Below are 25,340 nucleotides of genomic sequence, written 5' to 3' on the forward strand. Positions count from 1 at the left end.
GAATTTGCCTGCAGTGTGGGAGATCTGGGTTCAGTCCCTGGGTCAGGAAGATTCCCTGGAGAAGGGAGTGGCTATACACTCTAGTATTCTTGCCTGGAAAGTCTCATGGGCAAAGAAGCCTGGCAGGTTATATAGTCCAGGGGGTCGCAAAGAGTGAACGTCTCACACATATGAAACATTTGGGGGATCCTGTAACAGAGCATGAATCAAGGTGTGCCGAGCAGGTGTTGGTACTGTAGGAGTTCAGAAGGGAAGTAGATGTGTGTGTGTGTTTGAGGAGGGGGGAGTCTAAGAGGTCTTCATGGAGGAGGTGGCCTTTGGGACAATCCTCCAAGGATGAGGATTATATCATACAAAGTTTCATCTAAGTTGTTGTCCCCATGGCTGGAGAGAGTTGATTTCATGATTCATTATTATTCTGTTCATTATTATTGTTCACTATCATCTTCCTCTCCCCTGGGGAGGCTGCCTGTCTCCAGGGCAGGTCAGCTGCTTCTACACAGTGCGGAGCTGCCTCCTGTGCCCCACTCATTCAGTGGTTCTTGTCTTGCAGCATATGGTGTGAAGAAAAACATGCCCCAGAGCCCCACTGCTGTGAGCACTGGGGTGTCCACTTCTGCAGGTAAGTGCTGTCGCCAGCTACCGGAGGCAGGCCAGCACACAAGAAGGTCTGTTCCTTAGTCACATGTGGCAGGAGGGGACATAACCCATGGGTGGCCCAAATGGGACTACAAATGGGAGGTCTACAAATGGGACTCACCCGAGGGCCTCTTGGTTTTTCCAGAAGTGAGCAGCTGGGTGTGCCTCTCACCTTACCTTGGCCTTCCTGTCCAAGGGGGCCATGAAGCTCCACCCTCCATACCTGCCCAAGGTCAGGCCCACACAGCCCAGCCCCCACCACAAGAGCCAAGGTGCCCCCTGGAAGCTGCCACACCCTCCCTACTTTCTGTGGCATCTTTACCAACTCGGGCACATGACACATGGTAGCCTGTTTTCTCCGCTGCTATGATCCTGGTGTGTTTCCCTCCATTCAACAAGTTATCCATCCAAAACCTGTTTACCAAGCACCTGCTTTGTGTGAGACAGTGTTCTGAGTGCCAGGAGTAGACACAGGGGCTTCCCAGGTGATTCACTGGTAAAGAATCCACCTGCCGATGGAGGGGATGAGGGTTCTATCCCTGGGTTGAGAAGATCCCCTGAAGGAGGAAATGGCAACCTGCTCCAGTATTCTTGCCTGGAAAATTTCATGGACAGAGGAGCCTGGTGGGCTACAGTCAATGTGGTTGCAAAGAGTCTGATACAACTTAGCGACTGAACAGGCAGGCGCTATGCAGACACAGATGAAGAGGCTAAGTTCCCATTCTCCCCAGGCTGACAGTTCAAAGTGGATAACAGACAAGTGGACAAAGTATACAATGTAATTACAGAATATGACACGTAGTTGAAGGACAGACATAGTGAGGTGGTAGAGACAGGGATGTGTGCATGCTGGATGCGGTGGTCTGGAAAAGCTCCCTCAGCATGCAAACACTTGAGACTTTCCATCAGAAATGAACCTACCAATTAATTAAAGAAGGGCCTGCCTGGCATACCAACTTTGGCCTATTCACTGAAGATCCTACAGAGTCCAGATGGGAGCCAGCCCCTCAGGCCAGCCCCCAGTGCTTCTGATGTTGACCCAACCTCCTGATGGCCAGGCCCAGCCACGCAGGGGAAGATGTCTCTGGTCCCCAAGATGCTTCTCAGTAATGGCTGTCAGTGTCAGCGAGAGCAGGAGCCCCTCAGACACACCCACTTATCCCTTTCTTTTCCTCCACCCTCCTTTTCTTCTCCTGGTTACTTCTTCCCTTTTCCTTTCCCTCCACCTTTTCCATCCTCATCACCCACTTCTTTCCTCTCCAGCCAGCACCACAAATGTCCAGAATGATGACCTCTTGCACAAGGACTGTAAATTCCTGATCCTGGAGAAGGACAACACGCCCGCCAAGAAGGAGATGGAGCTGCTGATCATGACCAAGGACAGCGGGAAGGTCTTTACAGCCTCCCCAGCCAGCGTCGCTGCAAGTACGTGGGAGCCCATGAGACTCAGGTTTTGGAAGAAAGACAGTGTAGGCAAATGTCCTAGCAAGGTGGTATGAGATGTTTGAGTGATGAAACCATAGTCACTCCATTCAAATGAAAACTGTCTGTTGAGTAATGTCCCGGGGTCTGCCTTGAATGCAGACAAGCTAGGAAAATTCCAGCAAAGAGCTCCTAACAGGGTCTTTGGGCAATAATAAGTTACCTAACCACAGGCCCAGACTGGGGCGGGGGGGTTAACCCCAGGAAAGCAGGGCCCTCTTCCTACCAGGCCAACCTCCACCTCTGCAAGCGGGAAAGGATGTGGGTGGGGGAGCGGGGAGAGAAGATCCAGGATCATCACGGGTTGTGTGCACAGCTTCTTTTTCAGAGGACACCCTAAAAAAGGAAAAACAAGCTGCATACACCGACACCTACCTAGTGTCAGAAGCTAACGGTAAGAGCAAATCTGATCGCTGTCCACTTTGGCCGTTCCGTCTGTCATTGATCTGTCTTCCGAGACCTCAGACCTCAGAGTGTGGTCCTGACCAGTAGCATCATCAGAGCCAGGAGGATGTTAGAAATGCAGAGTCCTGGGCCCTAACCCAGACCTGCTGTGTCAGAGACTGCATTTTCCCAAACTCCCCTATTGATTCGTGTGTGCTTATCATGGAAGCAAAGACTTCCTGTGGCCCTTACTAGTCCTCCCATGACTTTCAGAACTCATAGAAAAAAGCTTTGCAAACCACTTGCTAGCTTTTTTTTCTTCCCGAATACCTGGATTCTGTCCTGGATTACCATATTTCTTCACATGGTGGTTCTTGTGAATCTCTCCAAATCATGGATTTCAGGGAGCTCAATAAAGGAAGAGAAAAGTTAAGCCACGGAACATTTTTTTTTTAATGCAAATGAAATCAATTACAATCCTCTCAAGGTGTAACACTAAGTCTTCTACTTTTTTTTTTCGAGATACTTACGTGTTTCTTCTTTGATTATTTGAAGCTAGGTCTTCTAAATTAGCAGTTCCTTACATGGGTGGAGGTTGGGTTGTGGAGCCAAAGGACCCTTTTCAGAACCTGGTGAAAGCTGTAAACACTTTTTCCAGAAAATCTCACATACACCCACAAACTCAGTGATTGTATAGCATCTGGGACTCACTCTCAGCCCTCCTCCCAGCCCATCTTTGCCTTTCTTTTCCTTCCAGTTCAGGTTAGGAACCTGTGTGCAAAGCCTTTTAACCAAGACATCAAGAGTCATTTCTCACAAGCACATTTATTGTTTGAATGCCATGGTCACCCCTAGTACATCCTCCAAAAAATGTCTTGGGCTTTAAGGTCACAAAAGTTTATTACAGTGTATTTTTGCCCACTGTGAACTGTTTGCCAAGCCAAGTCTTCATCAACATAATTATTGCAGTATGAGATCCGTGAGGACTGAGTTAATGGTGTTCCTGCACATGGCTGTTCCACGAGGTCCCTGGGGCACACCTACTTCAAGCCCCTCTCCAGGTCTACGCACAGGCTGGACCATCCTGTGGGCTCCTGCAGTTTAAGGGCACAGCCAAAACAGTGATCTCGGTATTTCTTTCAGGAGATGTGAAGACTGTGACTGCAAAGGGCAACGGGGCCTCTGCAGGTGAGTAAGAGCGGCGGGTCCCACAGCATCAGGAGTGGAGGAGCTGGCGATGGTGAATGGACCAGATAACAGCCCCCTAGCCTGGAGCCAGTGCACACATGAACACCCTAGCTCTAGAGTTTCCCCAAAAGCCTTCAAAGGGAGTGGGGTGGAGGGCGGTGGAGGGGTTGGCTGGGGGCCAAAGCAGGGCTGCAGAAGGAGCTCAGCTCAGGAGACATGCTCACAGTCACACTGTACCTGCAGAACGCCCACTGTCTGGGTGCCTACTGCCTGGGTGCCAACTATCTGTCCAGGATCTGTCAACATGGCAGGAGCAATACAGCAGGGCTACTGGTGGGTCTTACAAACCACTCTCCTCCCCTTGCCCACACACCTTCAAGGTGACCCTAAGATCACACACATCTCCAGTCCCTTACACCTTCCTCACCTGCTCCCATCATCTTGTGAGAGAAGGAAATCAAGGAGTATAGGCCCACTTTAGATATTAAAAACAAAATACACTTTCACTAAAAAGAAAGAAAAAGCCTCCTGGCCACCCTTTAAGTGCTGAGTATAGTTCTAGGCACTGTGGGGATTACAAAGAAAGAGGCTTGTGAACTGAGATGTGGAGATGGGGATTATTCAGATTTGGGCTTAGTGAAATGCAGAAGGTGGTGGCAGATCCATATTAATAATCAAGAATTTTAACCCTGATGCTCTCTGCTACATCCTCTGCTAATTACACTGCATGCCTTATCTCATTTAACATCCATTTCATGAAGAAAGGTCAACTTTGAACTCCATTTTATAAAAAGAGGAAACAGGGACCTTCTCCTTAAGGGACCTTAAGGGACTTTAAGGGACCTTCTCAGGCTCACACAGCTCAAGCCCAGGATTGTCAGACCTCTGCTCAGCACCAGCCACCACAGCTCCATGTTTATTCCAGGAGCCAACCGGGACCTACCTGCAAGCCCATTCATATTCACTCAGGCCTGCAGGAAATCACCACAAGTTAGAGAATTTGGAGGGAAGGGGCGGGGCACGAGCCGCCGGCATTCACCTTACCCTTGCCCTCTCTTCCACAGACATCCACGGCTACGACCACCGCCGTGGTGGTGGAGGCGGCGGCGGCAGCGGCGGTGCCCTTGGCAGTGGGGCCGCTGGTGGAGGGGGCAAGGGCTCGTGGGGGGCAGCGCCTACCTGGTGCCCCTGCGGCTCCTGGTGCAGCTGGTGGAAGTGGCTGCTGGGCCTGCTGCTCACCTGGCTACTGCTCCTGGGGCTGCTCTTCGGCCTTATCGCTCTGGGTACGTGTGGCAGCTCCCCGCTGCCTGTTCAGAAGGGCAGGAACCAGCAAGTATCCCAAGTGTCAGGTGCCAAGGGGCCTGAGATCATGGGTGCAGACCCCTTGTTCTTGCAGATGAGGAGGCTGGGGCTCCAGGAGGCCCCTGATCAAGGTCCTGTGACTTCTCCATGGCGGAGCTGAGTCTCTAAGACAGCTTCTGGTTCTCAGGGGCCCAGGGCCCCATGCCAGTGGCATCCTGCTCCAAGCACCTGGCTGCCCTTAATAATCAGGTCAGACCTCTCATAGCCTTTCTACTTTCCACGTTCCATTGACTCTCACACCAGCTTCCTTGCGAGACTTGAGGGCCAGCTCTGTCACCATGGCCAGGCTTCTTCAAGGCTCAGTTCCAGTTTTGAGTAGATCAACCTGCTGGTAGCCACGGCAGACTATCTCCCCAAAAATATTCCAGTAAAATGTCCCTCCAGCGTGAAGAAGCCACCACTCCACAGCCCCCATTTCAGCCTCCCCTGGAGCACTAGGAGGGCACTGGCTGGCAGGCTCCTGTGCTGATGCTGTCTCTGTGTGTCTGTTCCAGCCGAGGAGGTGAGGAAACTGAAGGCACGTGTGGAGGAGCTGGAGAAAATGCGGGGCCGCTTGTCTTACAACGAGAAGATGGAGAGGAGCAGCCAGGACTCTGTGCAGGGGGTTGCGCCCAGGCTGGGGGAAGGTTTAGGAAAATCTGAGCTTGACGACTACAATCTGGAGGACGTCTGGCAATTCATGAAGGTCAGGCTGATGACAGAACAGGAAAATGGTGAGCACATCACAGGGGGAAAGGCCAGCAGCTCCCAGTCCTGGCTCCTGTATGTGGAGTGGTGTCTGTTTAGGGCAATCCCCAGCGCTCCTCACTCAGGTCTCTTGACAGCTCTGGGAGGGAGGGAGGACCCATATTGGTATCCCATTTTATGGTTAGAAAACTTGAGAGCTGGGGAGTGTTGTCCAGCCTGCATACTTTAGAATCAGGTAGCTAGCCCTAGCCTGTTTCATCCCACCATGCCCCTGATCCCCTTCAGGTATGTGTGTGTTGTGCTTGTGTGTGTGTGACACAGAAGATGTGCAGCTAACTCTGGCTTTGCTGTCTCTTGTAGGAAATCTCCGAGGAAGCCCTGGGCCTAAAGGTATCGCAGTGGATGGAGCCCTTTTCCTGCACTTGGAGCCAAGTTTTCTGGGGGTGGGGATTGGGTGGGGGGGGAGGGGTTGGAAAACTTTTTATTTTTCAAACTAAAGGATGAGCAGTGGAAAGATCTTACAGAATCTGTTGGGAGGGCTGAGAACTGGCTCTACCGTCAGAATATCTTAGAATGGGAAGGGAGCTAAAGTGTCGTCTAAGAGAGGCGAGTGACGAGCCCAGGAGACACCGATGGTGATGGAGAGGAAGCCACGCCACACGCCAGCTCACTATGGAATGTCATTTACATGCTGTCCACTGACCTCTAGGAGAGAATAGCCCTTGGCTTCTCACCACATCTCACAGTTTTCATGTCTCTCTTATTTTAGGTGACATGGGAGTTCAAGGCCCTAAAGGTAAATAGAACACGTAAATTTTTACCTTAGATATTAGTGAGGGTTGACAGTTTAAAGCAGTCAGCAAGTGCCAGAAAACACACTTCCCACCCTCCCTGGCCATCCCCCACTTGTGATAGGACCATGAATTGTGGAGCAGCGTGCAGACCCGCAGACTTTTGGGGAAGGGGCAGGGAGTGGGGGAGGTGTGGGCTTCCCAACAGAACAGAGCTGCGCCCCTGGGGCAGTACTGTCGCTGACCCGATCTCAGGGCTTCCCACAGCAAGGACCCTGAGGAGGCCTGTGGTCTGAATCAGCCCAGGTGGTTCCAAGGCCAGGGGTACACAGACCATTCTGAGAATCGCTATTGGAGATGGCAGGGTCACCCCCTCTCTTCTCAGCTTCACCGCCCTTCCCAAGAGATCCCAGTGCAGGAACTGGGGTTCCTCTACTTGGCGGCCTCCCAACTTGAGGATTCCCTGCCCCCCACGCACACTCTGGGCCTCCACCTCTGCACTCCACTCCCCAAGGCTCCGGCTTGCAGGCTGTGAACACATCCTGACCGTTGTCGACTGAAAAATACAGTCACAACCTGAAAGTGGAGAGTTGTTTTGTTCGGTGGGAATGTTCAGGACCCTGAGCCCGGAAAACAGCGCGTCAGGATCTCTGAGAGAACTGCTCTGAGCGGGTAGTGGGGGTCAGGCTATATACAAGTTTGCAACAAAGGGAGCAGGCGGTCTGAACATCAAAGACCAGGTATCCAGTTAAGGAAGTGAGCACTCTGTGTATGGAAGGAGGCAAGCCTCTGGGCTCGCTGAATTCATTTCTTTCGTGTGCACCCAGCTGTCTGGGCTCAATCCTGTTTCCTTGTTCACCTTGCTTCTTGCATCCCCCCAGCTCCTCAGCAATCACCGTGGGCATGGCAGCATCTGCTGGATCGCAGTTTGGGGAGTCCTCATCCACATTTGGAGGCCAGAAATCGCTGATGGCTGTGAAATTTCTTGTTCATTAATATAGGAGATATTTTCATTTCACACCATCATGCAGTCAAATCTGAATCACAGATAAACAATAACTCATTCTTCACTATAAGTATGCCCCACACACTACAAATTTGTTCAGTGTTTATCTGCAATTCAGACTTAACTGAGCGTCCCATATTGCGGTTTGGCCATCCTACCTGAATTCCACCGGAGGCTCCCTTAGGTGATCAGCCCGGGTCCTCTACTTGACTTTTCTTTCTCCGTTCCCACAGGAGACCGCGGGTTCCCTGGAACTCCAGGTGTGTAGCCTCTGAGGGTGCTGCTAGGGTTGCGGACTAATGGGTCCTGGCTCCTGGGGTCTGGGAGGAAAGCAAGGCTGAGCTATTCTTGTGTGTCCGCAGGTATCCCTGGGCCCTTGGGCCACCAAGGTCCGGAGGGACCAAAGGGACAGAAAGGCAACGTGGGTAAGAATCACGTCTCTGTTCACTTATGCCCTCATTCATTCATTCATTCAGTAAATGTTTTTGTTAGGTACCCGCTGTGTGCCAGGCCCCCTTTTAGGTGCTGGGGAGAGAATGGCGAACAAAACAGAGAACGCCTTTCTACTTTTGGGTGCAGATAAACAATAGACATGATAGATAAGTGAAGTATACAGAGGGAGGAAGTCACTGGTGAAATAGGAGCATAGAGCCCGGGGGCCTGGAAGGGCTGAGGGGTAATTGAAAATAAGGCTGGCAGGGAAGGCCTCGCTGAGACGGTGCCATTTGAGCAGAGATGTGAAGTGGGAGAGGGAGCAGGCCTAAGATGATCCAGCAGGACCTTCCAGGCAGAGGGGGAAGCTACAGGCCTGGGGCAAGGGTCTAGGAGCTTGGGGAGGAGGAGGAGGAGGAGGGTGTCTGGAGCCCTCAAAGGAGGCCAAGAGTCAAGAGGGAGGGGCCTTGGAGACCTTGCAAGGATATGGCTTTTATTCTCAGTGAACTGAGAAGCTGTTTGCAGGTTGGGGCAGAAATGGGACATGATCCACTTGCATTTTCAAGCTCTCTGGCTTCTGCACTGAGTCTGGGCTGCAGAGGGAGAGAAGTAGGGAGATGGGTGTGGAGACTCCAGGCAGGCGTCCTGCCAGCAAGATGCTGCCTAGCTGGCGACTAGCTGAGGTGGGCATTTCTGTCTTTAGGTGAGCCTGGCATGGAGGGACCCATGGGCCAGAGAGGGCGAGAAGGCCCCATGGGACCTCGCGGTGAACCAGGGCCCCCTGGGTTTGGAGAGAAAGGAGACAGAGGTAAGAGGCGATTCCTTCACTGGGAGGACTGGGTGCATCCACTTCCTCCTCACGTGGTTCTCCTTCCCTCCCTCTTTCACCTGCATTAGCTGAGCACCTGCTTTGAGCCAGGGTCTGTGCTGGATCCTGTGGTCTAAGAAAGGGGCATGGGCTGGGAAGTGGGTTCAGGCCCAGAGGATCCAAGACCACCAGCGGGGTGGGAAGTGTTTTCCACCCTGCAAAGGATACCACATGGGCTGAGTGGGCAACTGAAGTTGGGGGGGGCCCTCTCAGAGTGCTTATTTCTCCCCAGGGGATGCTGGTAAACCGGGTATTCCGGGCCCACCTGGTGTCCCAGGCTCTGTCGGTCCCAAAGGTAAGTCCAGTGACCACACAGTGCCCAGGTCTGCCATGTCCAGGAAGGATCTCAGAGGTCCAGGCACTGGGAGCCCAGACAGCCCTAATCCACAGCTCCAGGGCTGACAGGCCCAGAGAGGGTCCCCCTCCCCAGAAAAGAATCCCTGGGTGTCAGGATTGGAGCTGTATTTTTGGCTCTGTGGTGAATTTGGGGGTTATGCCTCCATCTTTGTTCAATGACCCTGTTATGTGGCCCCTAAGTGGGTGAAGTCAGACAATTTCCTTGCCAGTCAGGGCCCAGAGGCAAACATTCGAGAGCAATCTGTCTGGACACGCCAAGGGATAGGGCCTTCTCACAGTGCGATGTCCAGCTGGTCCCCTCTCCTCCCTGCCCCTGCCTCAGCCCAAACGCTCAACTGGGAAGGAGCAAGGGGTCTCTTGATCCTGGCAGCCACAGCCTCCTCCTAAGGAGGACTTCACACTGGGGTCACTCCTGGACCCGCCGACTCTGGGGTCCTGGTGCGCACGCGCAGCCCTCACCTGGGGTGTACGCCCCACCCCCGCCACATGCCACTCCGCATGGGGTCAGTGTCCTGGCCTGTACCTGACACATCTGGTCATTACTGTCGCGTTGTCCTCCTCAGGTTCCAGTGGTTCTCCTGGCCCGCAGGGTCCCCCAGGTCAGTGGCCTTCTTCTCAAAAATAGATGCTATTTCTGAGGCAAAGAGAGGGCGGTTAAATGGAGAAACAAATATTCTTAAAGCCAAAGAAGCAATTCTAAAGACAGCCTCCTGGAGACACAAAGCTCACTTCTGCCTGTGTGTCCCCTGTGGCTAAGGTCAGGTACAGTGGGTCCCATGAGACTCTGTTCTTACCCGACTTGGGGCACCAGACCCTCCAGCCCTCCCAGCAGGCGGCTCCCATCCTGCCGTGATCTGAGCGAAGCGCCTGCCTCCCCTCATCCCTGTGGGCCAGAGCTCGTGCCAGGCGTCTCAAGCTGCAGCCCACACTGTCCTGCGGTCCAGCGTCTCTGCCAGGGTGCCCACAATGGGCTCTCATGCCTGGGCCTGGGAATCGCAGGGGCCAGGAACCTAGTCCAGGATGAAGCAGTGGGGACGTGGGAGGAGACCGTAAACAGCAGCGCTTGGCTTCTACCCCAGGGAGTGTGTTTGTCTGCGCATGTGTGTGCCCAGGAGGTATGTGTGTGTGGATGTAGGCATGTATCCGTGTGCGTGTCCATCCCTTCCAAAGCTGGGGACACTCCTCCACCCATGTGGTTTCCTCTGTGTGCAGGCTCTATAGGTCCCCAAGGACTCCGAGGTGAAGTGGGACTCCCTGGTATCAAAGGTAAGCTGGGTGGAGGGGCTGGAGGGAGGGGACATTAGCTTAGAGATGCAACTCACTCAAGAAGGAGGTCTGGGGCACAGGGAGGGTCTGGTGGACATGCCAACAGCCTGTGCAGGCTGACAGGTGATATGAGGGGAAGGGGCAGTCAGGACGGTGGGGGAGCCTGACTTCAGACACAGATTCTGCCCCTTCTTGTTCGTCCCACCAAGGCTCTTCACACTGAGGTGACCATTTCCTTTTCAGGTGACAAAGGACCCATGGGACCACCGGGGCCCAAAGGTATGTTGCTCCTGCTGCTGCTCGGACATCACCACGGCCTGGGAACCCAGATGTGAACCCTGCCCCGGGGTCTTGATGACCAGACCCTAGGGCTGGGAGGGATCCAAGACTCTAGTCCAGCCTCTCAGATAGTGCTGCTGAGGCAGAGAGGGGAAGCAGCACCAGCGTCACAGCGCTGTAGTCGGGTGGTCCTCGGAGTGGCAAGGACACAGCCCTGAGGCCTCTCCCCACTAGACTGGACTCCTTGTTACCCCCAGCACCCACTGGTGAGACAGAAAGGCCTGGGTCAGTTTGCAGGTGGGCCCTGACCCAGGAGAAATCTATCTAGCTTGCTTTCTGGGTCTTTGTTAATGCTGAGTTCTCGCCAACATTCAGCTGACAGCAGCTTCCAGATACTATGGGAACTGTTCTGCAACCAGGGTTCCCCTTGCTGAGTGAGATTCTTTTCCTTGCTCCTGACTGATGCTTGCTTTCTCTACCCCTGCCCCCCACCCCATGTTTATTTCAGGTGACCAGGGTGAGAAAGGACCCCGAGGCCTCACAGGTCAGTCCCACACAGGAATCTACTGTTACTTTAAAGACTTTTTATAAATCCATTGGATACTGTAAGCGGGGGAAAAAAATACAGAAGCATCAGATAGAATCTCTGTCTAAAAACCTTCAGAGGACTTGCAATCTGGACTGGAGTATAAGCCAGCATCAGCAATATATGTTTGGGAAAGGAAAGATAGTTTATGATTGTCTCTGATTCTTTTGAAGAATTTAGTTGCCTTTACACTACTCATATCCCTTTCTCCTCTCACCTCCTGCCAGCTTGCACGATTGAAAGGAAATAGTACTAGTGCTTTGGCCACAGGAGGTAGCTTTTTGTTGCCAAGGAAATGAGACTCATACACAGGCCCCTCCAGACCAGGCGTGGCCTCTGGGCCAGTCCATGCCTGCTGCCAGGGGTGGGAGGCCTGACTTTAGAATGAAAGCAGACGCTGTGTCCCCAGCCTCCGGTTGGCATGCCAAGTTCCTCTGGTCAGAGAGGTGGCAGGCTTCAGGGTGTCTGGCAGGGTGGCATGCTCTATTATGGTCAAGCTCCTCCATCACCTAGTCCACTTCCTTTGCAGGCGAGCCTGGCTTGAAAGGTTTACCTGGTGCCGTGGGTGAGCCCGGGGCTAAAGGAGCGATGGGTGAGTGTCTCAAAGCAGCAGGCACCATGGGTCTGCGCCGCTGCCATCATCATCATGCCCTGGAGCTGAGATCCGTGTAGAGCTGTGTCTCCCATTCTCTAATCAATCTGTCCACGCCTGGCAGAGACTCCACTTACAGGCTATTCCTGGATCTGGGCATCCTCTTGGGGCTCACAGAGCTGCCACTGTCTCCGACAGCGTCTTACTGCTCTGAGGGTGGGGGGCCTTGGCAAGATATGGTCCACCCCACTCCCCTGCCACCCTCCTCCGCACCCCTCCACCCGCCAGTTCCTGCCTCCAAGGTACTCAGGCCCCTGGGGAGGATGGGCAAGAGCTGAGGTTCTTCAGAACCCGCAGAATTCTAGGCACAGCCCTGATACTCCAGGGCTGGTCTCACAGCCAGATCGCAGAGTTCAGTCCTTTGGCTGACCCTTCCTGAGGGGCCTGTCAGCCAGGACAAGGAAGCTAGCCAAAGACCCCCCAGGTGGCCAGGCATTTGGCAACATGTCCCAGAAGGGTTTAAGCCCCACTGATGGGGATGTGGTGCGTTGATGATCTCATTCATTTAACAAACTATTAGGAAGTGCTGATGGAGTTCAGGATGCTGTGCTGGGCAATAAGATGCTTTACCTCCCTCGAGGGGAGATAAAGCTCGTGTGAGGTGATGAGGGTCATGAGAGGTACAGGGTGCTCTGAAGAAACAGCAGAGAGAGAGGTTTCTTCCAACCAGAAGAAGGGAGGAAGGGGCTCTTCAGATGGTTTGAAAAAGTAAAGAAGATTTTAACCCCAGAGGCAGCCATATGAGTGAGGAAAGACGGAGAGGTGGCAAAAAGCAAGAGCTGGCCCCAGATGGACATGACTTTGGACAGAGGTTAGAATGATGCCTACAGCAGAGAAGACAAGATCTTAGAGGGCTCTGACCTCCAGGCCAACACACATTGAGCATCTTGTCGGGGACATGCAGTGTGGGCCATGGAAGAGTTCTCGGCAGGAAAAGAGGCATTAGGAGCAGAGGACAGGGGAAAGCTGTGCCCAGCAGTGTGACAAGGACAGGGCTTCTTCCGTGTCTCATGGCTGCTGGAGGGGCTGCATGGGCTCCCCCTCCCCCACCTAGGAGACAGCTTGTGAGGCTGTAGGGTGGTTGAAGGAGGAGTCCCAGGGAAGCTCCCAGAGTCACTGAAAAGCTTTGATCTGCTTTCCCAGGACCCGCTGGCCCTGACGGACATCAAGGCCCAAGAGGTTGGTCACGGAGCTGCTCTCCTCACTCTCCCCCCTCCCCCGCCTACCCTTCTGAGTCCCATCCACCTCCCAGCAGGCAGCTCCCAGCACCCCAATCACAATGCCAGGGGGTGTATATCACAGGGAGGTGTGCAAGGCCCGGGTCTCACCCACTTCCTCCCTTCCATCTGCTGGCAAGTTATTCAGTAGAACCCCAAGAGCGCCCAGCTCCCAGGTGCGGGCCAGCCAGCTTGCCTAGAGGGAAAACTCTCCGTGTGGCACTGCTCTCTCTAGGGGAACAAGGTCTTCCAGGAATGCCGGGAACCCGGGGCTTACCAGGACCTTCTGGGGACCCAGGGAAGCCAGGTAAAGAGCAGGAAGGGGGAGCTGGCCGTGCTGTGTGTGTGTGCGTGTATACCTTTCTGAGTCCATTTTCCTCCAGAAGCTCATCAGGAAAATGCTGGCTGGAGCCAGGCATAATGGCTGTGGGTCCTGACAGCCCAGTCACCAAGTCTGGCAACTCAGGGAAAAAAAAACACCACCAAAAGCAAGGAGTTCTAGAAAGCATCAAGGAGTCTCTTAAAAATGGCAGTTTATCACCCACTCGGTTCCTGGTTCCTCTGAGCCCTCCAGACCTCCTCAGGCCATAGCTGGGACAGTCACCAGCGGCTGCCAGTCTGGGAAAAGAAGCCGCTGTTAGGGTCACCACCAAAGACCCAACAGGAGCAAGATCCCCAGAGCTGCAGGAGGGATAAATCAAAACAGGAAAGAGGGCGGATGGCAATCCTCCGAGGCCTGTGAGGAGCAGGGGGCCCCCTGGCTCCTCTGGCCGGTACACAGATGGGGAGTGCCAAGGAGATGGCCTAGGGGGCAGCATGAGAGTCAATGAGTGTGTGAACTTTCTGGGTTTGTAGCTCTCAGACACCAAAGGGTCTGAGACCCCAAAAAGGCTAAGGACCACCCCCCAGTGGAGCAGTGGGTCGGAGAACTGCACATCACCCAGAGGGTGACGAGGACCCTGGAGTCCGGCTGCCCCACACACAGGGTTCATCTCCCTGCACCGCTCCTGGGCTGAGGCAGGGGCTCCTCAGCCCTTCAACTCTCCTTTCATGTCTTGTTTTGCATAGGTCTCACTGGACCCCAAGGACCTCAGGGTGAGTTACTGGGTCACTCCCACCCCTGGCATTCTGCAGAAGCTTCTCCAGTCACCAGAGTGTTTCCACTCCTCCCCTCACCCTCCAGCAAGAATGGGTTCAGGTCATTTTACTGAGTCTGAAGAAACACCTTAGGCAGGAAAAATACTCACAGAACAATCTAGAAAGGCATTCTGGAGAGATGAGGTTAGATCACAAGCAAATTCTGTCTGCCTGAGCCTGGCCCCCTATGGTGCAGGGACCACCTCCCCACCCCCCCCACCGACACACACACTCCCCCCCACCCTGTGAGGAGGCTCAGAAGTCCCGTTAGTCCCACAGAGACCACAGCCTCCATGGCTCAGCAGGGAGTGGGTGTCGTGTCATGCAGAAGGGCCCAGCCTCTCTGGGACAGCGCCAGTGTCCAGTCTGTCCAATAGCTGAATAGTGTGCACCCACCTGGATCTGAGAAACTGTCACCACACCAGCCCCAACTCTTAAAGGAAATTAGGCAAAGATACAAAATAAAATCAAACAACATCTCCCCCAACAGTTCAGCACACAGGGACTTGTTTCTAATGCTTCCTGGTGGAATTCAGTGGATGAAAGCAAGAGGCAGTGTTATCAGATATAGGAATATATAGGAATGTATCTGATATATCAGATATATAGCCCAGTCCCTACTCCCCGAGGCTTCAGGGGATCCCCCACAGCAGGGTCCATGCACCTCCGCCTCTCTCCAGCCCAGCTGTTGCCCCATTTCCTAGAGATGGAGAAGGGCTCAGAGCAAGAGACTGCCTGAGGGGCCTCTGGGCCCAGGTGGAAGTCAGTCAGCTGGGCCTGCAGGTTTCAGTGCGTGATTGCGGCCTTGCTAGGTGACCCAGTGCTAGGTGCCACCACAGGGTGTCTGAGATTGCTGCCCTTCATCATCCTGACTCACTTGTTTTCAATCACATCAGGAATTCCTGGTACCCCCGGCCGACCAGGAGTTAAAGGTAAGTGGCTTTGCAAACAAACTAGACAGTCACTAGTCATTTTTGCAGGAGGCCCCTCTCTGGCAAGAGCCTGGATCAACAGTGGCATCTAGTGGCTTCAGAGGAAGGCTGTGAGGTTGAGGAGCCAAGGATTCTTCTGATCAACTAAGCCCTGAATCTTCAAGCCCCACTCTGTTCCCCACAATCTAGAACCTCACTTTGGTGCCTGGGTTTCCCCCAGCCTTTGATGAAGGAGGATCTGGAAGCATGCTGCCCCCACCCCTGAAGGCCTTTCCATCCCACCTCTAAAACACCCCGAGAGTGCTCCATCCCCTCACTTAGGCTGGTCCCCCCGTAGTGTGACTCTTCCCTGGGACAGGTTTTATAATCCACATAGACCTCAGTGTAACTGGGACACTGCCACCCCCTTTCTGAGAGGGGGCTTTCATTCAGGAGGGTCTCAGAAGCTACTGAGAGGGCAAAGTCAGAGTTCTGGGGGGAGCATCCTCAGGACTGGACCCTTCCGCGTAGGGCAATGCTAGCATCCGCCCCCAACCCTGGGCCAGTCCAGGACAGGCATTGCTCAGGGACGGTCCTCTCCTTCTGTCCCTGTGAGCCTACCATCCTGAACCCTGACATTCCATAGAGCTGCCCTCTGTCACCGTCACCTTGTGGGGACCTACTTTCCAGAAACTATTTCCAACTGGTTGGGGCCAAGGAGTTCTTTCAGCACATCCTGGCCAAACACATCTCCAGGTCCACAGATCTGCTCAGGGAGAGGCCTGGGATTCTCCAGGAGAGCCCCCCGCCTTTCTCCAGGGGCTATGGCTTTCTGTCCAGTGTGCACAAGAGGCGGACATTGTACCTGATACTGGATTGTGTTCCAACAAAAATAACTCAAGTACTTTTCTTAGATTTGACCCCCAGGGGCTGGCAGGACACAAGTAGAGACCACCCCTCTGCTCCCCCAAAGGGGGAAATCAGCATCACCCCTCTGTGTGTGGATGACTGAATACCCACAGGCCTTGGGAAATGACAAGAAAGTTCCAGTCAAGGACCCTTCCGTCCTCTACTTCACTCTCTTGGTTCTCTAGAATCTGTGGGTCTCCAGTCCACAGAGATCCCTCACTGAGATGGCCTTGAGAAAGTGTGAATCTGCCATCCCCGTCTTGGAAGTCTCCCATGCACATTTGCCCTTTCAATCCTCTGAAACACAGGGCAGAGAAGACGTCTGTTAACCTTTACATAACTCGGGATTCCTCAGACCACAGACCGCCACCCCCCACCACCACCACCTTAACTTTGCACGGCCCCTATCCTGTCCCGGGGAATTGGCACCTGAGGAGCATGGGAACTAGACTTGACCCTGCAGGCTTACTACCTCTGCTCTTTGACCTCTCGGTACTCTTTCCACCTAAAGAAATTCCCAGTAAGAGCCTTCGATGCCCCTGGTGAGAGAAGATAGACTATGGGAGTGGGAATGATTCCTAAATTGGCATATTCTGGCCTCATCAAAAGGCACACTCTCCAACACCCACCAGTGAAGCCCCTTTGCAGAGACCCAGCTTCGTCCAAAAGCTATTGTGAGCCAAGAAGATTGACTCTCTGGCCTCCAGGGTCTCCTGGGCACAGACTGGTGCTTAATGCATCCTGCCTGTTCCCCTTCAGTTAATTCAAATGCCTTTAGCCTGAGGGTTAGGAATGGGTCTCAAATGCAATCAGAAGCCTTGAAAATGATTTATTGAACCACTCTCCTCTTCCTCCCCTCCCAGGTGAACCAGGAGCTCCAGGCAAGATCATGACTTCAGGTAGGCAGGCCCTGCAGAGGGTACTGGGCATCTGTCCTGGCTCTGTCTCCACACCCTCCACATCTACAGGCTCAGTGCTTTGGGCAGAATGCAGTGCTGGCTCTGCCAGTCAGAGGGAGGAGGGTGGGGGAATTTTAGAGGTTGTACTGGCCCAACCTGGCCCACAGCCCGGCCTGGTCCCTGTGCCTCTGAATGAGGAGAGTGGGGCTCAGCATTGAATGTGCCTTCTGTTTACAGAGGGATCGTCGACTATCACTGTCCCAGGTCCCCCGGGACCTCCTGGAGCCATGGGACCTCCGGGACCTCCAGGAGCCCCAGGTCAGTCTGTTCTCTTGCTTTGCCCCAGGTCAGCATCAGGCTTGCTGATGTTTGACTACAGTAGCGTTCAGTCAAATCTGAAACCTGGGTTGGAACCCGGGGAAGAATAGGAAGAGGCTGAGAAAGCCCCTCCCTGGCAGCCTGGTGAGCCCTGATTACTCCCCAGCAAGTATCCCAAGCCCTGAGTGTGCTTTGCTTCCACAGGCCCCACAGCACCACTTCAGGCCCCAGCAGGTAAACGATGTGCTTAGGGCCATGCAGCCAAGAAGTAGCTGAATCAGGGTTCGGCCCAGGTTCCTCTCAAGAGTCTGTCCTCAAATTGTTTCCTCTTGGAAAACAACTTGATAACATGCATCAGGGGCAACAAAAATGCTAGGAGTCTATTTGAAGCAAACATCCCTAAATTGTCCAACAATAATGAGATGGCTACAAAAATAGGAAGACTTAAAGGAAAGATGTTTAAAGAGGAGAATACTCGATAATGGGCTTCCCTGGTGACTCAGTCAAAAAAGAATCCGCCTGCGATGTGGGAGACCTGGATTCTATCCCTGGTTGGGAAGATCCCTTGGAGAAGGAAATGGCAACCCACTCCAGTATGCTTGCCTGGAGAATCCCTATGGACAGAGGAGCCTTGCAGGCTATAGTCCATGGGGTCACAAAGCGTCAGACACGACTGAGTGACTTAGCACAGCATGCTCAATAATGTGTGCTCGGTGGTTGCAACTACATTTTTATAAGAAAAAACTGTTGGAAGGAAATAAAACAAAATGCCTGCAAGTTAAAGAATTATGGGTGATATTTTTTTTATTTATCTAAAATGCATGTTATTTTTTTATGTCTTTTTCAATTATTTAAAATGTTTGTGTGTAAGTGAAATACATTATTTAACATGACCAGTGCAAGAAGACCAGTGCCTTCTCTCCTGATAAATTCCAGTGACAGAGGGCACACTGTGGGCGTTTAGAAATCTCGAATCATCAGAGGACAGTGTCAGAGTCCTGCCCATCCCAGGGCCCCAGGGCCTGGCAGAGAATTTCTCACCAGAACAGACCACAGGGCTGGTCTCAAATTGCTTATTGCTTTCAAATAAGCAAGCTGATCACTTTGGGCCACTGTTCCATGCCTTGTGAGAAAGCCACTTATGTACCTAGGCACCTGCCTTTTCTTCAGTTCTTCTAGAACTCTGACCCTCAAGGTGTGGTAAAACCTATTCTTCCCCAACCCCATTTCCAGGCCCTGTTGGTCCAGCTGGTCTTCCAGGACAGCAAGGTATGTGTCGCTCTGAAAGAATGCATGACCATAGGCTGTGGGGAGAGCTTCCTTCCCAGGGTGGAAATATGCCCATCTTTAAAATGAAATGAGAGAGGTGCATCCCGGGAAGGGAGGCGAGGGGGCCCCCCAGCTCATCACAAGGCCCTTGCAAGGCCTCAGCAGCCAGAGGAGACACCTCTTCCCACCCCCTTCCATGTTTCTGAGGAGGTAGGGGTTCCCCTAGAAAGGGAGATTGAGGCTCCTGGATCAGGATCTAGCTTAGCAGTTTTCACAGGCCTCAGGCTTCTTGTGACCAGATCCTGAGAATCAGGTCACTGTCCAGCAACTTAGCCAAATATCCAGACTGTATCCAAAATACCATCTGGCTCCAGATCCTCCATTTCTTCCTGGGGTGTTTCTGGTTCCCAGCCAACACTCTGGCCCCACCCACACTTGGCTCATTCCCGCCCATCCTCAGCTCAGCCCCACACTGACAGATTGTTGAGAGCGGTGACCCCCAACTCTTTGTCCTCCCCCCAGGCCCGCGAGGGGAGCCGGGCCTGGCTGGCGAATCATTCATGGGCAGCAGCAGCTCCTTCTCTGAGGTCCTGTCCACCCGTGAGTACCACCGTTTTCTCTGGGACAGGTGGCGCGGGGGTGGGAGTGGGGAGGTGGCCGAGCATGGGGGCCTGCGGCAGCTGCACCCGGGAGTCATCGTGAGCCCCAGCGTAAGGATGGCCAGCTCCTCTGAGACGCAGTGCTAGCTGAGAGAAGAGAACAGAGGGGCTTTATCAGCCATGGAGATGAGTCACAGGGGCTGGCGCAGCTGTCAGACAGCTTCTTCGGATTCCAGGAGGACCAGGGCCACATGGGGTGTCTGCACCCAGCCCTGCGGGTGTGATGAGTCCTGGACCTCCCCACCCAAAACCGCCACAGGGGTCCCTGGGTTCTCAGCCCCAGACTCGGCCTGGCAGGGCTGACTCCTGGGTCCTCCTGTTCCCCATCCTTTAAAGAGCCCAGGCAGAGATGCTGCGGGCCGCCCTCCCGGACACCTTAACAACTGGACACCTTAACAAAGACAACGCCGGCCCCAGTCCGGCAGTCGCCATGTGCCTGCCACTCTGCCTTGGTGTCCCAGAGAGCCTGTGCAACGCCCTGATGATACCGGTCTCGGGCCTCTGGTTTACAGCAGAGGGAACTGAGGCTGAAAGAGCTCAAGATCTTGCCCCAAGTCACAAGCCAGCAGTGGTGAGGCAGGACTTGAACTCAGGCTTCCTGACACCGAAGCCATGCTCCTGCTCGTCACTGCCACACCGGCAACAGCCACCAGGGAGCGCCACTCAGCCCACCCTGCTCAGAGCAAAAGGCACCTCTAGCCAAGGGTGTCTTGGAGGGTCCCAGGCCATGACCCATGACTTGGTGTGGGGTGTGAGTAGAGTTGCTGATGATCCTGGTGAGGGGTAAGGCTGGCAGAGAGAGCAGTCTCATGACAGCTTTTACTCATTTCTGGTTTCTTCTTTCCACAGAGGGTATTGATTTACGAGGCCCCCCAGGCCCACCTGGACCTCCCGGGCCACCAGGTGAGCACTCAGGGGTCTTTGGAAGGTGGGAAATCTTGGGGGCAGGGCAGGGCTCAAGGCACTTAGTGAGGAAGCAAGATCCTGGGTTCAGCATTGCTTCTTCCTTACCCTTTTCTACAAGACTGTCCATGCCAGGCCCCCCAGGACCCCCAGGCCCAGCGGGTGAGAGCGGGGTAGGTGGGAGACAGTGGGACCAGAGCCCGGGCTGCTTCCTGGCTGGTTCTTAGGAAGAGCTTCTCTGCTGCTCCTCCTGGGCAGAGGGTTCCTGGCCACCTCTTGGAATTGATAAGTCTTGGGCGGTTCTCTTTTCTAGGGGAAGGCTTGCCAGGCCCACCAGGCCCACCAGGATCTCTCCTGACCAGCTCAGGTAATGCTGGGGGGTCAAATCACTCCTGTTCTCCACCTCGGCCCCAGCCCCAACCCCAACACACGCTGCGGTCACGGGCATGCAGTCTTCCTGACCTACTGTCCACGCTCCCTCCTTCTGACTTGCCACCATGGATGTGTTTGCATAAACGCCGTGCTACCTGCTGCAGGGAAGGAGGGTGCTGATGCCAGCCCAGCCACCCTGAGAGCCCCTGGTAGCCCAGCCTGGGGGAGACAGCCGATTCTGTTGTGGGGAGCTTCTGGCTGACTAGAGAGACCTAATTCCTATCATCAGGGAGTCCAGTTCTGATAAAGCAGGCAGGACACATGCTCCTGACATGAGATAAATGCTGACCATAGAACATAGAAGCATACGGAAATAAGTTTAGGGCAAACTTGAGCCCAGAGCTTATCCCTCGCAGAAAATGCATCCGTCCATGCACCAGGCTTTTCATTCCTTCTTTACTTTTAAGTATTTTTCTATCCAACTTCCCGACCAACCATCCATCCATCCATTTGACAAATGTTGATCATCTACAGAACGACTGGTGCTGTTCTAGATGCTGCTCCCTCGCAAACATCATTGCGTCCACACTCAAAACTATTTCTTCCCTCAACAGAGACTTTCTTCTCTGGCCCTCCAGGCCCACCTGGCCCCCCAGGCCCCAAGGGAGACCAAGGTAAGAGCAGTGTCTTAGGGGGCCCGGGAGTCAGTGTGCCCCTGGTTGGCCTGCTGGTGGCCAGAGGAATTTGGACAAGGCTGGACGAGCTGGGGCAGGTCTTCATTCTCCTGCCACACCCCATTAGGAGCTCAGCAGCTTGGAGCAGGGGCCGGGGGTTGGTCAGAAGCTCTGCAAAGCATGTCCACCTCTGCCTTGTCCTGTTGGAGCAGAGGTGTGGGGAGCCCCAAGCCCTGAGTCTGCTCTGGGCCCAGAGCCCTGTCCCGCCCCCTCCTCGGGCCCCTTGAAGTCGCAGCATCTGGTTGGGACATGTCTCACAACTGTCTGCTTTCTCCCCCAGGCCCCCCAGGCCCCCGAGGACACCAAGGTACAGGAGAACTGGCCTCAAACAATCCTAGGGGGTGGAGGCTGACCTTCCGAGATCCCTGAGCTTCTGGGGTTTGGTCCAAATGAGTGATCAGAGGGTGTCTGTGGTTGAGAATTATGTGCCTGCGTGTGCGTGTGTGCACATGTCTATGCGGCAGCTCTAGGTACTGCCCGAGGGCCGGTGCTGCCCCAGCTGTGTCATAAGTCTTAGGGAGCCTCGGGAGGGAGGTGGTGTCTTCGGTGGGGCATGAGGAGAGGGACGCGGGCACAGCTGACCGTCCCCTCTCTGCTGTGTCCCTCAGGCGAGCGAGGCTTCCCAGGGCTGTCAGGCTCAGGTAAGTGCTGAGCACCGCCGTCCCCCCGACTGGAGCCTCTCCCGCCCGCTGACTGCACTGTGTTGTTGGCCTCCAGGCTCCAGTTCTCTTGGACTCAACCTGCAGGGACCACCAGGCCCACCCGGCCCTCAGGGACCCAAGGGTGACAAAGGTCAGTGCAGGCAGTGGAGAGTGGGAACAAGGCTGGCTCCCAGAGCCCGAAGAGAGGGCAAGGACTAATTGCTAGTGCTCCAGCCGTGGGAGGAAGAAGAGGCTGAAGAAAGGAGAGCCTGAGGGAGAAAGGGACGGGGTTGGAGGGATACAGTCTCTGCCCAAGGAAGCTGTGGTATCATTTCAGAAATGAGACTGAGAAACATGGGTCAGTTGTTGAGTCACAATTTGATATAGAGTGGTTGAGCTTAACCAGGGGAGGCTTCCTGGAGGAGGCAATGCAAACAGCTTCTTGTTTTGGATTCCAGGTGATCCCGGAGTCCCAGGGGCTCCTGGCATTCCTGGTGGGCCCTCTCGAGGTAAGAAGCCAAGGTGCCCAAAATTCTCCCCGTCTTCAAGTGAGGTTGATTGTGCCAATAAGGATATTAATTAACTAATTCATTCACGAATCCATGATTCAGTGTTAATGAGGTACTTTCTCTACATGCTAGATTCTGAACTGCCCCTGAGGAGGTTACAAGATAGCAGGGGTGGGAGACAAGGATGCCTGCACGATAAAGATGACTAACAATGCCGATGACAGTGATGGCGAGAACAGAGATCGGGAGCTAGGGGTGCAGGGGTGAGGAGGGCTGTGTGGGCAGTGCACAGGCTGTCGAAGGAAAGGGAGGACTCAGCCTGGGAGAGCTCCTAGGAGCTCGTTGCCACTGTCCTAGTTCTCCTGAGAAAGACTCTCTCCTCAGACTGTGAAGGCATTGCCTGTGCTCTTTGGTTTGACCCCAGAGAGGACAGACCAACTCAGTGGCCTTCTCTCCTGCAGGGGGATCGTCGTCAAGTACCACGTTCATGCAGGGTCCTCCAGGCCCACCAGGGCCCCCCGGGCCTCCAGGCTCCCTCAGCAGCTCTGGCCTGGAGATTCAGCAATACATCTCTGACTACATGCAGAGTGAGTACCCCACATCTGAGTGGGGCAGGATGCGTGTGTATGTGTGTGCACAGGTGTGTGCTAGGTGTGCAGGTCCATGAGCTCCCTAACTCCCACCTTCTCACACCTGCCCACGCACATAGACTTGTACATGGACATAGAGCCCCAGTAGAGGCTCATATACACAAACACTTTTCCATGTGTGCACACACACACACACACATTCACCCCTGTGTGCGTGCCCCAGACTGCATTCCTGCACATTCCATGGAGGTGAGGGCATGATTTCCACACACATGGGTGCCAGAGCTTGGTCAGATGTGTCACCGACTGGGGTCTTGCTGGCCCACAGCCCTCAAGATCCACCGGGCCAAGCACAGACTCTGCGTCAGTTTCTCCATCTGTAACAAGGGGGGTCCAGGCTCCCTGCTGGACCTGCCTTGGCCCACGAGTGGGTTAAGTGCTCAGGTCACCTCTGTGGGGGAGACGCGCCCTCTTGGGGACAGGCTTGACTTGCTTTCTTTGTTGGCAGGTGACAGTATCAGGTCTTATCTGTCTGGAGTTCAGGGTCCCCCAGGCCCACCTGGTCCCCCCGGGCCTGTCACCACCATCACCGGTGAGACTTTCAACTACTCAGAGCTGGCCAGCCTCGTCGTGAGCTACTTACAGAGTAAGCCTCTTGCCACCCCTGTGATGACAAGCCTCCTCCCAGGTCCACGGTCATTCCTGGAGCCTCGTCTCTTAATTTGCTGCTTGTTTTGCCCTTTTTGTGAATGTGATGCTCAATATTAAATTCATAGTAATCAGGCTGCTGGATCTAGCTTCCAAAAAAGGTTTGTTCAGATTAAGAAAAATAGAAATTATAAATATCCTGCAAATGCCCCATTCATTCATTTCCCCCCAAGGGAAGCAGCTGGGTGACCAGGCCTTTGATTCTCGAGTTATGAGGGCACTGCTTCAGTACCAGCGAAGCAGGTGACCCGGTTTCCTTCCCCACAGCTTCCGGCTACAACATCGGCACATCCTCCACCTCCATCTCTTCTGAAGACATCCTGGCTGCGCTCCGGCGTGAGTTGCCTGGGGGGGGCAGTGGGGGTTGGGGGGCTGAAGGGTGCCCCTCTCTCCTGGCTGACTTATCAGGCACACTTGGCGGTCCCTCGGGCCAAGGAGCCACTCCCACTTCGCTCCCAGCAGTCAGCTGGACAGAGGGTGTCAGATCTCCCCTGAGGGATGAGTGTAGCAGGTACCCCTTCAGCTACTGGCAGCTTGCCAATGTCCCAGCTCACACATCACTTGGGCCGGTCTGCAAGGAGGCCAAGCTGGCCAGTGGCCCATGGCGCCTCCTCTCCTTTCAGGAGATGATGTGCGTCAGTATCTACAGCAGTACCTGATGCCGCAAGGAGCCGGTGGAGATTGGTTCCTCCAGTCTCTGGATTATGCAGAGCTGAGCAACCGCATCCTCAGCTACATGTCCAGTGAGTGTCTGCACCCCTGGCAAGGGGGGCAGGAGGGCCTGGGTGGGCATGCAGGGGCTAGACATCCCTGACCCTCTCCCACTAGGCTGCACCTAACCCAGAGGAGGGGTGGTATTCAGAGCAGTTCAAACCTGTGCCCCAGAGCAGGTCACAGAGCCTGGCGAGGGAAGCCAGAGCGAGTGCCCCGGGCACTGTTCTGCAAGGACTGTGCACACGACTCACATGCACACTTCTCTAGACACATGCCCACCTTTGCATGCACGCACACATGCACACACCCAGCAGGAGAGAGCTGACCTGCACTCTTCCCCAGCCTCAGAGTCCCTCCTCTGCAGTGTCCTTGCCCAGGATCTCACGCCTGCGTCTCTGCCAGTCTCTCCCTATTGCCCCTCTCACCCCTTTCCCGGCCCCTACTTCCATTCAAGTGGCTTCCATCTGGCTTCCTCTCCGATATGGTGTTTCCACTCTCCCTTCCCTGCCTGACCTGCATCCATCACAACTTGGGATTTCGTTCCTCAGGCACTGGAGTCAGCATCGGGCTTCCTGGCCCCCCGGGGCCCCCAGGCTTGCCGGGCACATCCTATGAGGAGCTCCTCTCCTTGCTCCAAGGTAGGGCTGATCAGGGCCATCTGATCAAGTGCTTCAGGGTGGAGGGCAGAGCCCCTCGGTCCAGGCCTAACTGATCCTTGCTCTTCCTCGGTGTCTCAGGGTCTGAATTCAGAGGTATCGTTGGGCCCCCAGGTCCCCCTGGGCCCCCAGGGCTCCCAGGCAGTTCATGGTCCAGCATCAGCACGGAGGATCTCTCATCCTACCTGCAGAGTAAGGAGTGAGGCAGGCGAGGT

General features: G+C 54.4%; 1 protein-coding gene across 1 annotated transcript in view; it reads left to right on the forward strand.

The window, feature by feature from the left end:
• COL17A1 (collagen type XVII alpha 1 chain) overlaps positions 1–25,340 on the forward strand; it is a 47,059-nt gene that overhangs the window by 18,170 nt on the left and 3,549 nt on the right. The window contains exons 13-50 of the mRNA XM_027529334.1: positions 554–622; positions 1,903–2,064; positions 2,438–2,515; positions 3,649–3,693; positions 4,758–4,976; positions 5,550–5,768; positions 6,103–6,132; positions 6,512–6,538; positions 7,773–7,799; positions 7,902–7,964; positions 8,675–8,779; positions 9,072–9,134; positions 9,760–9,795; positions 10,409–10,462; positions 10,706–10,741; positions 11,250–11,285; positions 11,857–11,919; positions 13,123–13,158; positions 13,432–13,503; positions 14,265–14,291; positions 15,230–15,265; positions 17,017–17,052; positions 17,290–17,370; positions 18,604–18,639; positions 19,162–19,239; positions 20,148–20,201; positions 20,515–20,568; positions 21,188–21,247; positions 21,588–21,614; positions 21,916–21,948; positions 22,025–22,099; positions 22,407–22,457; positions 22,919–23,044; positions 23,556–23,693; positions 24,023–24,091; positions 24,379–24,498; positions 25,018–25,107; positions 25,207–25,317. Coding sequence (XP_027385135.1) covers positions 554–622; positions 1,903–2,064; positions 2,438–2,515; positions 3,649–3,693; positions 4,758–4,976; positions 5,550–5,768; positions 6,103–6,132; positions 6,512–6,538; positions 7,773–7,799; positions 7,902–7,964; positions 8,675–8,779; positions 9,072–9,134; positions 9,760–9,795; positions 10,409–10,462; positions 10,706–10,741; positions 11,250–11,285; positions 11,857–11,919; positions 13,123–13,158; positions 13,432–13,503; positions 14,265–14,291; positions 15,230–15,265; positions 17,017–17,052; positions 17,290–17,370; positions 18,604–18,639; positions 19,162–19,239; positions 20,148–20,201; positions 20,515–20,568; positions 21,188–21,247; positions 21,588–21,614; positions 21,916–21,948; positions 22,025–22,099; positions 22,407–22,457; positions 22,919–23,044; positions 23,556–23,693; positions 24,023–24,091; positions 24,379–24,498; positions 25,018–25,107; positions 25,207–25,317 — 2,742 coding nt within the window. The remainder of the gene's footprint in view (positions 1–553; positions 623–1,902; positions 2,065–2,437; positions 2,516–3,648; positions 3,694–4,757; positions 4,977–5,549; positions 5,769–6,102; positions 6,133–6,511; positions 6,539–7,772; positions 7,800–7,901; positions 7,965–8,674; positions 8,780–9,071; positions 9,135–9,759; positions 9,796–10,408; positions 10,463–10,705; positions 10,742–11,249; positions 11,286–11,856; positions 11,920–13,122; positions 13,159–13,431; positions 13,504–14,264; positions 14,292–15,229; positions 15,266–17,016; positions 17,053–17,289; positions 17,371–18,603; positions 18,640–19,161; positions 19,240–20,147; positions 20,202–20,514; positions 20,569–21,187; positions 21,248–21,587; positions 21,615–21,915; positions 21,949–22,024; positions 22,100–22,406; positions 22,458–22,918; positions 23,045–23,555; positions 23,694–24,022; positions 24,092–24,378; positions 24,499–25,017; positions 25,108–25,206; positions 25,318–25,340) is intronic.

Source organism: Bos indicus x Bos taurus, chromosome 26 (genome assembly GCF_003369695.1).
Source record: "Bos indicus x Bos taurus breed Angus x Brahman F1 hybrid chromosome 26, Bos_hybrid_MaternalHap_v2.0, whole genome shotgun sequence".
NCBI classification, from domain to species: domain Eukaryota; kingdom Metazoa; phylum Chordata; class Mammalia; order Artiodactyla; family Bovidae; genus Bos; species Bos indicus x Bos taurus.